The 12,365-nt window shown below is 39.0% G+C and overlaps 1 protein-coding gene across 3 annotated transcripts in view; it reads left to right on the forward strand.

The window, feature by feature from the left end:
• Positions 1-449: 449 nt before the first annotated feature.
• myh11a (myosin, heavy chain 11a, smooth muscle) overlaps positions 450-12,365 on the forward strand; it is a 30,947-nt gene continuing 19,031 nt past the window's right edge. For all 3 annotated transcript variants that reach the window (XM_040004402.1, XM_040004403.1, XM_040004404.1), the window contains exons 1-4: positions 450-582; positions 3,644-4,008; positions 4,287-4,443; positions 11,108-11,135. In XM_040004402.1, coding sequence (XP_039860336.1) covers positions 3,667-4,008; positions 4,287-4,443; positions 11,108-11,135 — 527 coding nt within the window. In that variant the 5' untranslated portion in view covers positions 450-582; positions 3,644-3,666. The remainder of the gene's footprint in view (positions 583-3,643; positions 4,009-4,286; positions 4,444-11,107; positions 11,136-12,365) is intronic.

Consider the following 12,365-nt stretch of genomic DNA (forward strand, 5'->3'; position numbering starts at 1 on the left):
GTTGTGGGTTTAGATGTACTGGATTTGTTAGCTGCAGTAAATTTCAAGATATTAAAAAAAAACTGATGAAACTGTATTACACGCCAATTTATTTTACAGCCATAACCTGACCTCACAGCCCGTGTGTGCGCTAGTCTTACACACAAACATTGTGCTGGAACAGTAAGCATGGAGATTAGGGAGTTATGGTGTTTTCCATTTTACTGTTGACTGTTATATATGACCTTTTAATCCTCTGCTTCTCTGTCAGCAGCACCCTCCACTCCATTCAGCGCCTTTTCATTCATCTTACATCCCTGTGACTCCTCGAACCTGCTGGTGTCCGCAGTGCGCATGTCCGTTGCCTCCGCAGCCCCGCTGACAGATGTAGACTGCAACTGGACGATGCTGCAGCTGGAGGAGGAGGGTCCCCTCGTACAGCTCCACCTTCGCGCAACAGTCCGCAGTTTAAATGGTAAGGCTTTGAAATTGACGAGGGTCATTTGGACTGTTCGCTTTTGGAGTACCTCGTCAACGCCGGCTTCTCCAAACTCCAACTTTCCAAAGCCAAAGCTCCCCTGAACACCCGTTTCTTCACCTTATGTAAGTATATCCTTTAGTGGAAGCGTGCAGCGGCGGTCATGAAGTGCACCTGTCAATCGGCATCCCCTCATAACTTTAAATGCGTTTAAGGAAGAGGGAGTCTGCGTGTTTTCCTGTAGATAATTGCAGAGCTTTATTGTGAACTTTGTAGCTACTATGAAAAATTATTTTAAAAATATGCTGTAATTAATGTTTTATGGTAGCCTAGCATATGAGTTTTATTCATAACTTCTTCTGACAGTTAAAAGCAATGACATAGTTTACGTATCTGGGCGTCAGCTCATTATGTAATTATACATCTCCTGTATGCAAACACTTATTTGTGCATTAGATAAAGTGCAACAGACGACGTAGTATTATTGTTAAGTTAATCAACTACAGTTAATACTGTAAAAAAAAAAATACATATATTAAAAAAAACTGTAAAAAGTATTCGCGATCATAAGGAAAAGGGGAAAGGTCTGTCTATCTAAGAACCACATCCCACTGACCACTGAGTTTCCTGTTTTCCAAATATGGTTGTATTAGGCTGCATGTATATCCAGTATGTTTTCCCTGAAGATGCAGATAGCACAGACTCGTGACAATTTTCACATACAGCTAACTAATCTTGTCATGATTGGTTTGGAGGAGTGATGGACTGATTTTTTTATATAACACTCTTCTGCTCTCCTGAGGCACTCAAAGCGTTTTATACACGCCTCATTCACAAATTCATACAAGCCTTTTTTCTATGATTAAGTGCTTTCTGTCTAACATTAACACACATTCATAGCAACTTGGGGCTAGTATCCTGCCCAAGGATATTTGGCATGCAGACGTAGTCTCCCTTCTGTTTTATTTCAAGGGCTTTCACTGTCATAACCACACAAGCTAATGGACAGTCTAATAACTGAGTATTTCAACTCAATTATATATATGTAAAACTTGGATGCAGCTTTAAACAGAGTAATTTTGCCACAGCATCACAGGTTTCTGGATGAACAGTTAAAGGAACAGTTTGGCAAGCACTGGGATATTCCTGGTCAGAAAATAAGAGGAAACACTTCCTGGAACAAGTCAAGTGTATATTTTAATAAATTCAATTAAACTATTTTCATGTTTTAATAGCAAACATTGAGCAAAGGCCTGGAAAACCTGATGCATCCGAGTTTATTGATAAAAGGATAACAGGAAGAAGAGAGAAAAGTTGTAAAATTGTCAGCCACTTGATCAGCCACAAATAGAAAGGTCACTTAGTCTCCCGAGTGATATTTCCACTTGTTTATTATTTTTGATAGAGACTCTGGAATAACTATCCAGTTTATTGGTCTCATCACAAGTTTTATTTTTAGCCTTGGTGTGATATTTTTGACAAACTAGAACCGAGACAATACTGATTTGGTTTGATGATTACACAGGAGAGAGTTTAATATTATATTTAGTGGTTAAAGTTATGACAGGTCAATAATACTGGATTATGTGTAGTTTAGTCTCATGACGAATAAAGATGCCAGAGATGACAAACCATCGTTGTGACTGTGAGACATTTTCCCTCTGAACCCTGTTCTGTCTTCAAGGTACACTTACTGAGCACCAAACTGTATCAACACCACAGAAATACTTAAACAACTATTAAGTATTAACTCAAGTTGGTGAGAAAGGTTAAAGAGAGTGAGGAGGAGCAACTTGATTGGCTGCACACACTTAAGTATACGGGGAGTGTCAGGAAAAGTGTGTTTACATTTATCTGCAGAAAATCACCAGATCATCAGAGGGTTCCTTCCTTGTTTTCTCAGACGTGTGCTTGACTTACTGCTTTCATCCACTGACATATAGACAGTGTTTGCTTCTGCTTCAAGCTAATACTTTTACAGTATATTTTATAGTTTGTTTGTGACTTAGTTTGTCTAAGACCAGGATTTCATATATAAGCTATCTTAGGTTAGAAAGTAAAACATTTTTCCCACTCAAAAATGTGCAAACTTGTTTCATTTTATCCATCACATTATGGTTTTATAGTTATGTAACAGTCCCTAAATTAGACCTAATGGGTTCCGTTTTTTTTAATAACACTTGAAAAGAATTAAGTGCATGTACATTTACTCTACATATTTCTGTTAGCATTTCACATAAGCTCGGGAATGCTCCTTTTCAGACATGACTGAGTCCCAGGCACTTGTTCATGATTTAACCAGTGCATTTAAAAATGAATGCTACTATGGCCCCGTGTGAAGCACGATTGTTAAAGCTCCGGGCCCCCCTCAGGCTCTCTGCCTTACTGTTATCATTTTGGAGTAAACGACAAGGCCGGCAAGAGACATACTATTCCCTATATGGGCTTTGTTTGGGAGTTCACTTGCCTTGCTGTTTAGGTCTGCAGAAAAGAGCCCTGCTCCAGAGAAGGGGTCCATATATGGTCATCACAGCACGAGACTGAAGCCTCAAGCAGGAGACAGAGAGAGAGTAAGAGAGAGCAGGAGAGAGAGAGAGATGCAGAGTGAAAGACCGGAAAAAATGGATGTTGACAATTAAGCACTGACTTGACTGAGTATAAGTAAACGCCAGCAAGTATTAATGGTTTAGAGTTATTTGAGATAGAGCTGTTGACAAAACGTAGCGGTCTTTGTTGCTGAGTTAATTAAAATCAATTTCCCAGCCTCAGTCATTGGATCTACAGTAGGGAGGGGAATTGTTTGAGCTCTTCCCTTGTGGTGTGTGAGAGAGACAGGGAGAGAGTGCAGGGTCGAGGGGGGGTGGAGGTCTGTGAGAATGGCTGTACTCTGGAACTCCCCGATAGATGAAGCATATTAACTCTTTGGGTTACGACCACAAGCAAGGAGGCAAATTTATAGCATGTCTCCCACTAGGACTTACTCATTACTTGACACAGGGTTTTGCTATCTATAGGCCCAATCAGGTACTTCCAGTACCTGCAAGTGATTCTTGTCTCTTACTGACTGCTGCTACTGACTTGCCGTTGCCTCTTTTCTCCCTTACTTGCATTCTTTCTGTCATCCATCTTTGTTTTACTTACTGCTCCCTCTTTTCTAACATTCAGTTAATTTTTTGTCATCGACAGCTGGCCCTTCACCTTAAGCCAAGATGTCCACGAAGGCCCCTACCGAGGATGAGAAGTTCCTCTTTGTTGACAAAGACTTCCTCAACAGCCCGATGGCTCAGGCTGACTGGTCAGCCAAGAAGTTGGTATGGGTTCCATCAGAAAAGCATGGCTTTGAGGCAGCTAGTATAAAGGAGGAGCATGGCGACGAGGTGCTGGTGGAGCTGGCTGATAATGCCAAGAAGATAACAGTCAATAAAGATGACATCCAGAAGATGAACCCTCCCAAGTTCAGCAAGGTGGAGGACATGGCCGAGCTCACCTGTCTAAATGAGGCCTCTGTGTTGCACAATCTTCGCGAGAGGTACTTCTCTGGGCTCATTTATGTAAGTATTTACTAAAAACAAGCGCATGCTCACAAAATAGTTTATGCCTTATTCTTATGGCAACTTGTTGACTTTGTTATCCCTTTGTTATTTGGATTGGGATGTACAAACTCTGACCCTAAATAAAGTTCTAGAAAAATGACGACAAACTATGAATTTCCTCAGATTATTGTACTTTTTACTACTACTACTACTACTGTCTCGTTCTCTGGCAGAAACAAGCATGCAAACTGTGCAAGTTGTCCTTGTCTCACCTTTCCTGCATTCTCTGCTCTCAGACATACTCTGGCCTGTTCTGCGTGGTGGTGAATCCTTACAAAATGCTGCCCATCTACTCAGAGAAGATCATCGAAATGTACAAAGGAAAGAAACGACATGAACTACCCCCTCATATCTATTCCATCTCTGACAACGCCTATAGAAACATGATGCAAGGTAAGATGCTTACTACAAAACTCCTCTTGTGATGTAGATGCTTTCATACTGCAAAGACATGTTCCTACCCATGTTAGCTCTGTAATGGGGCTTTTTTATGTTATCTATCCAAAGTATACAATAGAAAAAGAGTCTTAGGCAACCCTTTCTTTATGTTTTGCTTCCAAGGAGCCAGACTCTAGTATTTTTAAAAGTGGTTCTCCAGGTTTTCTAAAGATCTTTCATAGTTTTTCTCTGGACATTGGCTACCTTTTGTTGTTGTTGTTGTTGTTTTGTTTATTAAGCCTAGTATTGGTTCCCTGGCATCCAATATAAAAGCATAACTGAATAGAAAGACACACAATTGAATGTAATCAGTCACTGACTGGCCTCCCCAGGGCCCAAACTTCAACATTTTTAAAGCAGTGTGGGATAATCTTGGAAAACAACAGAACAAAAGTCAGGCAACACCCAAAGAAGAGCTTTGAATGTCCTTCAAGAAACCTGGAGAACTATTCTTGAAGCTTAATTAAAGACATTACAAGAAAGCTTGACCGTGGTAGCTCAGGCTGTGTTGAATGATGAAGGAGGTCATACCAAATATATGCAAACTCGGTTTTTGCTTTATATACTGAATATAAATGAATAAATTCAGAATTGTTTCAATAAATTGCTGTAGCTATTTTACTAGCAACTTTTGACTTTTGCACAGCACATGCTGAGATGGGCTACAACATTTCTAAACTAAAATGATCAGATCAAAATGATAAATAATAACAAACTGAGACAAGAAAGCAACAAACGTAAGTATATCTTCAGCAGGCCTCACACATAACTGAATAAAATCTGCAGGCGTTAGCTGCTGAAGCTCTTAAGTAAGCTGTGTCAAATTGAGCTGTTTGTTGGCAGCTTTAAGAGCTTGTTGTGGGTGAGTTGTGGTGGCTCTTGGTGACGACAGGCTTATCACACTGTCATGTTGACAAAGTGGTTGACAAAACTGCAAATTAATCCATGAAACTGATGGCTTAAAATGCAGAGCCATGTTTATAATGTAGTGAGAACAAAAAATACACTCATTAAAATGTAAAATGGTATGAAAAACAACTCCAAAATAGTATTTTGGTCTCATAGAGGTGATGGTAGCAGTCTTGGTCATGCTTACAGTAAATGTCCCTGCAGTGATTCAGAGTGGCTGGTTTCCCATAGAATCAGAGTCTGTGTTTTCAGGGGGTCTTGCCCACTGGATTTTATGTTGATGTGACGATGTGTTCTCTCAGAGGACTTGACATCTGGATTGTGAGATGGTTGAGAGATGGGTGGAGGGCAATAAAACATTTCCTGTTTCAGAAAACCCTCTTGCTTATTTAAAAAAAAATTCTTAGGGAGTGTAAATGCCAAAGATTTAACAAGTTTATTGGTCCTATTAAATGAGCCTGAGACTTTTGTCCTTTGGTTTGAGGAGTTTCCTTCCTAAACAGGATGTTTGGACAGGAGTTACTGTAATTTAGAGAGTTATTGTTTGGAAACCATCAAAGAAAGTTGTGTTATAATTTCTTCCACTACTGTACAGGCCTCACACATACATGCACAGCTGTCAATTTTGATAGGGTTATTATTACAGTATTGAAGTACACACCTGAATGAACTTTGAATTTCAATGCTAAAAAGCTTGAAGAGATCCAAACAAGTAATCAGGTACTCTAAAGCTCTGTATTTTGTTGTCATTATAATTCCTTTAGAGAGTATGTGATTCACACTGTGATATACAAAGCAAAATAATTGTTCTAGGATGTAAGCCAACAACTTGAAACTATATTTCTTTACCCGGGGTACTTTTGTTTGAGAAAATGTCAGTAGCATCGAGACCACCAACCTCTGACACCCTCTCAGACTGTTCCCAGCAGCTTTAGGTTTTCCTACATTCATCACTTAATCTATTTGTGTTGACAATGCTGCATGAAATGTATGGACAGCCCATGCATAAGTACGGAGCCCTGCAAGGGATATTGGAGAAAAAAAAATTAAGATGAACTTTTGCAAGATCTTGCAAATGTTTTGCGAGATCTCACAAAATAGGCCGCATCCTTCAGAGGCCACCAGCTCGAAGCTGACCAGGAGGCCGAGGCACGATGTGCCAGGAGTGCGGTGTTCCCCCCGGCTCTAGTGGGCCTCGACCTCCCGGTCAGCTTTGAGCTGGTGGGTAACAGACGTCTCCAAAAACGTCGGAGCACTTTTGCAAATATGTGATGTCTTGATAAACCAAGCAGATATTTGAAGTTTACACAGCTACATTTTGTGACCCATAAAGACTAATATTAAAACTAAGTAGCTGCCTCCATTGTTGGTTACTGAAATTGGCTAGACCGCGCTATGAAGTCTGGGATAGGTTGGGCCACGAAGGATACACCGACTCGGCCTTCAAATGCGACCTGCGAAGGATTTGTGGAGGAAGACTTTTTAAATATCTCCCCAATTATATCAAGACTGATGCAAACATATCGAGATAAGTTTGCATCACTGGGGTCAAAGCTGAGTGCAGCCAGGAGCTGTCTGTATTTGTGTCTGTGTGATGCACTCATGTAGTTTATGGATGAAGCTTGTGCATCCAGTTTGCTGGCTCTACCAGATATAGTCACATCAGGCTTTAAAAAAACTAACAGACAGCTATAAACCATAGTGGAAGTTCAAAATGCAAGTCCACAAAACAGGGAGTTGCAAGTCCACGTATATATCGCATTACGCATTACGATCAACGATGACTGATCAAAGAAAATAAAGAAGCCTATCAAATGTGATCGCGCCGATATGTAGAACAAATTTGGAAATAGATATACTGAAACACCAGTTTGTCTTCAATTTGCTAAATTTGTTTGGCAATGACAATATAAATAACTTAATTGGTCTTTGATAAAGCAACTTAATGCTTTCTAATGCTTTTCTGTTACTAATAAGGTGTACGCACTGAATGATTTAACGTTACAACAAACCAGGATACAGGAAAATACCTCATAAGCTATAGTTTGTAAACACAGCATCAAGAGTAAACAAGAAGAAGGGAGGATTGGTGTTTATGTGGCGTTTGGATTATACATCTTCTGTTCATCTCTGAGAACGAACGCTGGAACATAGCAGATGCTGTTCAGTCTGTGTGTCTGTATGTGCAGAAGAAAAAAATGTGTTTTGATTTGCTGCATTTATTTCAGACTAAACATTTTTTTCGGACTTATCATATATATGACAGTAGATATTTAAGCTTGGACCACCCATTTAGCTGTCACGTTTTAACAACTGGGACTTAAAGTGCTTGAGTAAAGAAATCAAGATAAGTCGGCAGCGAAAAATAAGAACAAAAAAAAAACACAAAGAGAAATATAAAGAAAAGCATAGAAAAGACAAGAAACAATTAATCAAAAATATATTCATTCTTTAAAAATAACAAAATGTCTCAAGTCTCGTGCAAAGGTGAAAGAGACTGTCTCATATGGGTTTAAGTGAACTCATGATACGTTTTCCTCGTGCTTATTTTCTATCACTGTTACTGTTACAATGGTGATGATTATGTTAAATGAAATTTCAAGTAATCCATGTGAGCCCAAAGTTCAGGCTTCGAACTATTCTCAGCACTGTTTCAGGCCGTTTGTCCTGCTCTTAGACCTGCATGATGTCAGCGAGACTGGATATCTTTAATATCATGATCTAAGACACACAGCGCAGGCTGTTACCACATAAAGTCCCACCTACCTGATGTTTAAACTTTCTGTTTATAAGGCAGGGGACAGTTGGTTTAAATGGAAGGGATGGCAGCTAAACAGCTTGATTTGAGACAACAAGATCCAGTATTATTTTGAAATGTGAATCATGTGGTTCAGGAATAAGAATAGCTCATGGAGTGTGAAATCGGTATGATAGGTCCTGTTTAATTTTTAAAGCTGGGGAAAAAGCATCAGTTTGAGAGAGGCAGCGAGTCAGAGGAAGGTTGTCTTAAAGGCAGCTTTAATGAGGGTCATGGTTTAGATAAATAAGAGTGATTTTGAGCTGTAATGTAAAGCTACTGTAGTGGAATAAAAAAGGAACTGGAAATGAGCATAACTGGACCACATTAAAGTTTTATATCTCCTTTTGATTCATAGGGTCTGATTGCTTGAAGCGTAGTCTTTTTCATAATTTAAACCTTTACAATATCAATGTCTCAAGGGTTCTCTATACACCAAAATAATATAAGAAAAACTATGACTGCCAGGGAGTTGTTATTGTTGATGCTTTGGTAGGATTTCCCATGAAGTTGTGACTAATGAAGCAGGATGTTCTACACTGAGTGCTGTAGTATGAACAATTCACATGTAAACTGGAAGTGGTGCATAACTGAAGCAAATCCAGATAAGTCTCCTAAGCTCTGAAACATTCCTTCTTCAGTCTTGGCCAAGATCCCATTCCTCCAAAATTGTACTTTGGTCTTTGATGTCCGGAAGATAAAAATGTAAATTCCCGTGGGGAGTTTTCTGTCCCCAGCAGCAGATGATTGACATGCTGTCCTTCCGTGCTCACAGTATATTTACTGGTGCAGAGACTCATATAATTAGATTTAATTCTCATGACTTAATTAGGTTCACAGATTTTTTTTAAGTCTCATTCACTAATGTGAGTGCACGTTGTTTTTGGATTTGTTACAAGAATTCACAAATCTGGCCACCTTACTCTCTCTCTCTCTCTATGTGTGTTGCTGTCTTGCACTCTGCCTTAATTAGGAAGTGCAGAGAGGGAACAGGGTACATTTCGTCTGTATGTAAGGAATGAATCCAGTGGAACAGCAGCCAAACTGGAGTTCACATGGAGAAAAGGCATCCACCCCAGTTTACAGTTCAATGGAGGCTGGACACTGTAACTGTGTGTGCAGAATAGAATAGAATAGCCCTTTATTGTCATTGTACTTGTTCGACGAAATTATGAGTGCTCCACCTTAATTGTACAGGAGTGTGCTGCTGGTTTATCGTGTGTGTGTGTGTGTGTACTTGTATGTGTGTGTCTTGGGGACCGCTTTAAATTTTCCACCTCTAAAGAGAGGACAGTTTGGCAAAGTGAAAACTCAATTTATGAAACACCTTCAAAGAGTTTTGTTGAGACTAAGGTTGATGTAATGATGCAACAGGGTTAGAGAGGAGCGGTTAGACTAATTTCTGTTGAACAAGATCACATTAAGCCCAGTTTAATCTCAAGTGCCAGACAAGTTAAGTTGTTGTAGTACCACCAACATTTTTCCTTTCTTTAGTAGAAAGAAGTTCATTAAACATTAGACAAGTAAATATAGAATATCTGTTAAAACCAATAGACAGTAAACATCATCATATCGTGTGAGACAGCTTTTCCACCTTCAGTTAGTCTACTGTCACTAAAAAGAAATGTTTTGGATACGTCTCCATGGCGTAGCTATCTTACTTCAGGCTACAGGCTATGGGGGCTATAAAATTGAAAACAATTAGTGCTTTGGTTTGTGACGTTATCCATTCTGTCAGTGCAATGTTTCCTGGTGCAATAAATGGGGAAAAAATGGGGAAAAACATCAAAAATGATGCCCTCCTCTCTTGCAATTTTAATTTTCTATGCAGTGGGTCAGATTGGACAATAGATATAAAAGAGAGGAAGTGCCTTAAACATTTCTTTCTAAAAGGCAGCAAGGTAGTGACTCCTCTAGTTGAAAAAAGATGATGTCCAGTATAAGAAAACTACTTACACTCTGACCTCAGTAAAGACTGTACTGATGAGTGCATGAACTCAGTTCAAGTCTTATGGAATACATGTCTGGTTTAAAAGAAATTGGAAATTGTGTGGCTCAAAGTTTCAGAGATGAAATTTCACAAATCAGTGGGTGACATCATGGTCGCTATGTCCATGTTTTATATAGTCTATGGAACTCTTTGGGAGACGTTTGACACCACAGAGATGGAGTGAAGTGTCAGTAAATAACCTCACAAAGTTAGACATGTCATCAGATTTGTGTCCTGGACATGTGGATGATAATCAAAATGAAAATGACACTCTTCAGTGTCAGAATGAGGAATTGTCTCCCGTCCTTCACCCTACCCCGGGTCATTTTTGTTGCACAGTTGCACAGAGGTTTATGAGGCTGCCTAGCATGCCATTTGTTCTGTTCTGATCACAAATGCCCAGAAAAGTTATCTCTCTTTCAGCAATGTGCACCACACTCCCCCAGGGGTGGTTTGTACTGAAGTATACAGTTACAGTTTAGCCTTACATGGTCTTCGTGTAATCTCCCTGGAGTATTTTTGGAGACAGTCTAATGACTCATTGTTTTTGCGCATTCAGAGTTCATTTTCATGTGTAAAAATCAAAGTATTTTTAAGAGTTACATGTTTTCTTTGGCACAAGGGAGTAAATCACAAAGCCTAGCTGGTGTTTTAAGTTTGATAGTAGATTGATCTTTATTGCTGGAGAATTACATGTGGTTTCACAGTAGTGCATTTGACTACTTTGCATGGTGAATATAAGTGGTAGAAAGAAAAGAAAGAAAATAAAAGTCCCTCATGTCTATCATGCACAATAAAAATTACAAATGTATTCTACAGTTACTGCAACTTTACCTAGCTGTATCATGAATTTTATGTTTAAAAGTATTCAACATAAGTTGTAATAAAAATAATCTAACACTGACTCTCTCTTGATTCTACAGATCGTGAAGACCAGTCCATTCTCTGCACGTAAGTGAAAATCTCTCTCCTCCATGCTCACCTGTTCCATCTCTGCATGTTTGTTTTTTAACATTTTAAACATCACATAAAAGCAGGAGTGAATGCTACATCTGTTTGTGTGCAAGAACAGTTACATAATGCTTGTGTAAACATAGATCTAAACAGACAAAATACCTTTTTGGTCTCTCAGCACCGTTTCAACCATTAGTGCCAAAAAGAAATGATTTTGTTTGTCGGATTTTGTTACCGTGGAGTCATCTTGTATTCAAAGACAGCTAAACTGGATGTGCTTTAATGCTTTTACGGTGCTCCCAGAGGCCCCTCTCTCCTCTCAGACCCTTACTCAGGAAGTATGCCCTGGATCCTGATGGGAGAACCAGATTAGCTCTGCAAATGTTTTGGCTCTATTTTGTTTGTTTATTTGTTCTAAACTAATTATTGAGAACTTTGACTGGGCAATTGGACATCCAGGGACAAACGGCCTCATTTTGTCTCTTAATGATAGCTTGATATTTGGACTGGCCTGAACTGAACTGTACTTTTAATTTATAGTAAACAAAGTGAGTTAATTAGTTTTTCTTTGTGTGCTGGAGTGACTTCACGTTTTGTCATGTACCATTTTAAATTAGTTGCACAATATAATCTTTCTGTTTATACATGTATATCTCAGTCATAAATGTAATTTAAAGACAATCACAAGAATAACCTTCTACACAACAAGGTTAATTTACATGAGGCCATATTTAAAACTGTTTAAAGTTTTATACGCAGAGCCAAAACACCATCAGCTTGGAACATCAACTCCTTGCACTTTTTAAGATTTCTGAGCCCCATCAGGCCTTTGGACCCATAAAAGGCAAAAATGTTTCAGCAATGATACGTGGAATTTCATTTATGACATTCTTCCTTGTGGGTGGATGCACTTGTGTTTAATTGCTTTGTATGCTTTGTGGTATTGTTTTTACAACAATCTATTATGGGCCGCTTGCATCTTAATGATTTTTAGTGAAAGCACTTTTTAATGTTGTGACTGGAGACTTGTGTGTGTGATTTTAAGCTGTTAATTAGTTGGGAAATTACACAGAGTGACATTTCTGTCACAAATTTCATATACTTCCTCTGTGGATGGACATGCACCGTTTTACCATGTCTGAAATCTGGTGAAGGCAAAAGAGGATTCAAAAGCGTGACTTTTGAAAGTGAAGGTTAGAGTAATCAAACAAACAAAAATAGACTAAG

Source organism: Simochromis diagramma, unplaced genomic scaffold, assembly GCF_900408965.1.
Source record: "Simochromis diagramma unplaced genomic scaffold, fSimDia1.1 OVJJ01000487.1, whole genome shotgun sequence".
NCBI classification, from domain to species: domain Eukaryota; kingdom Metazoa; phylum Chordata; class Actinopteri; order Cichliformes; family Cichlidae; genus Simochromis; species Simochromis diagramma.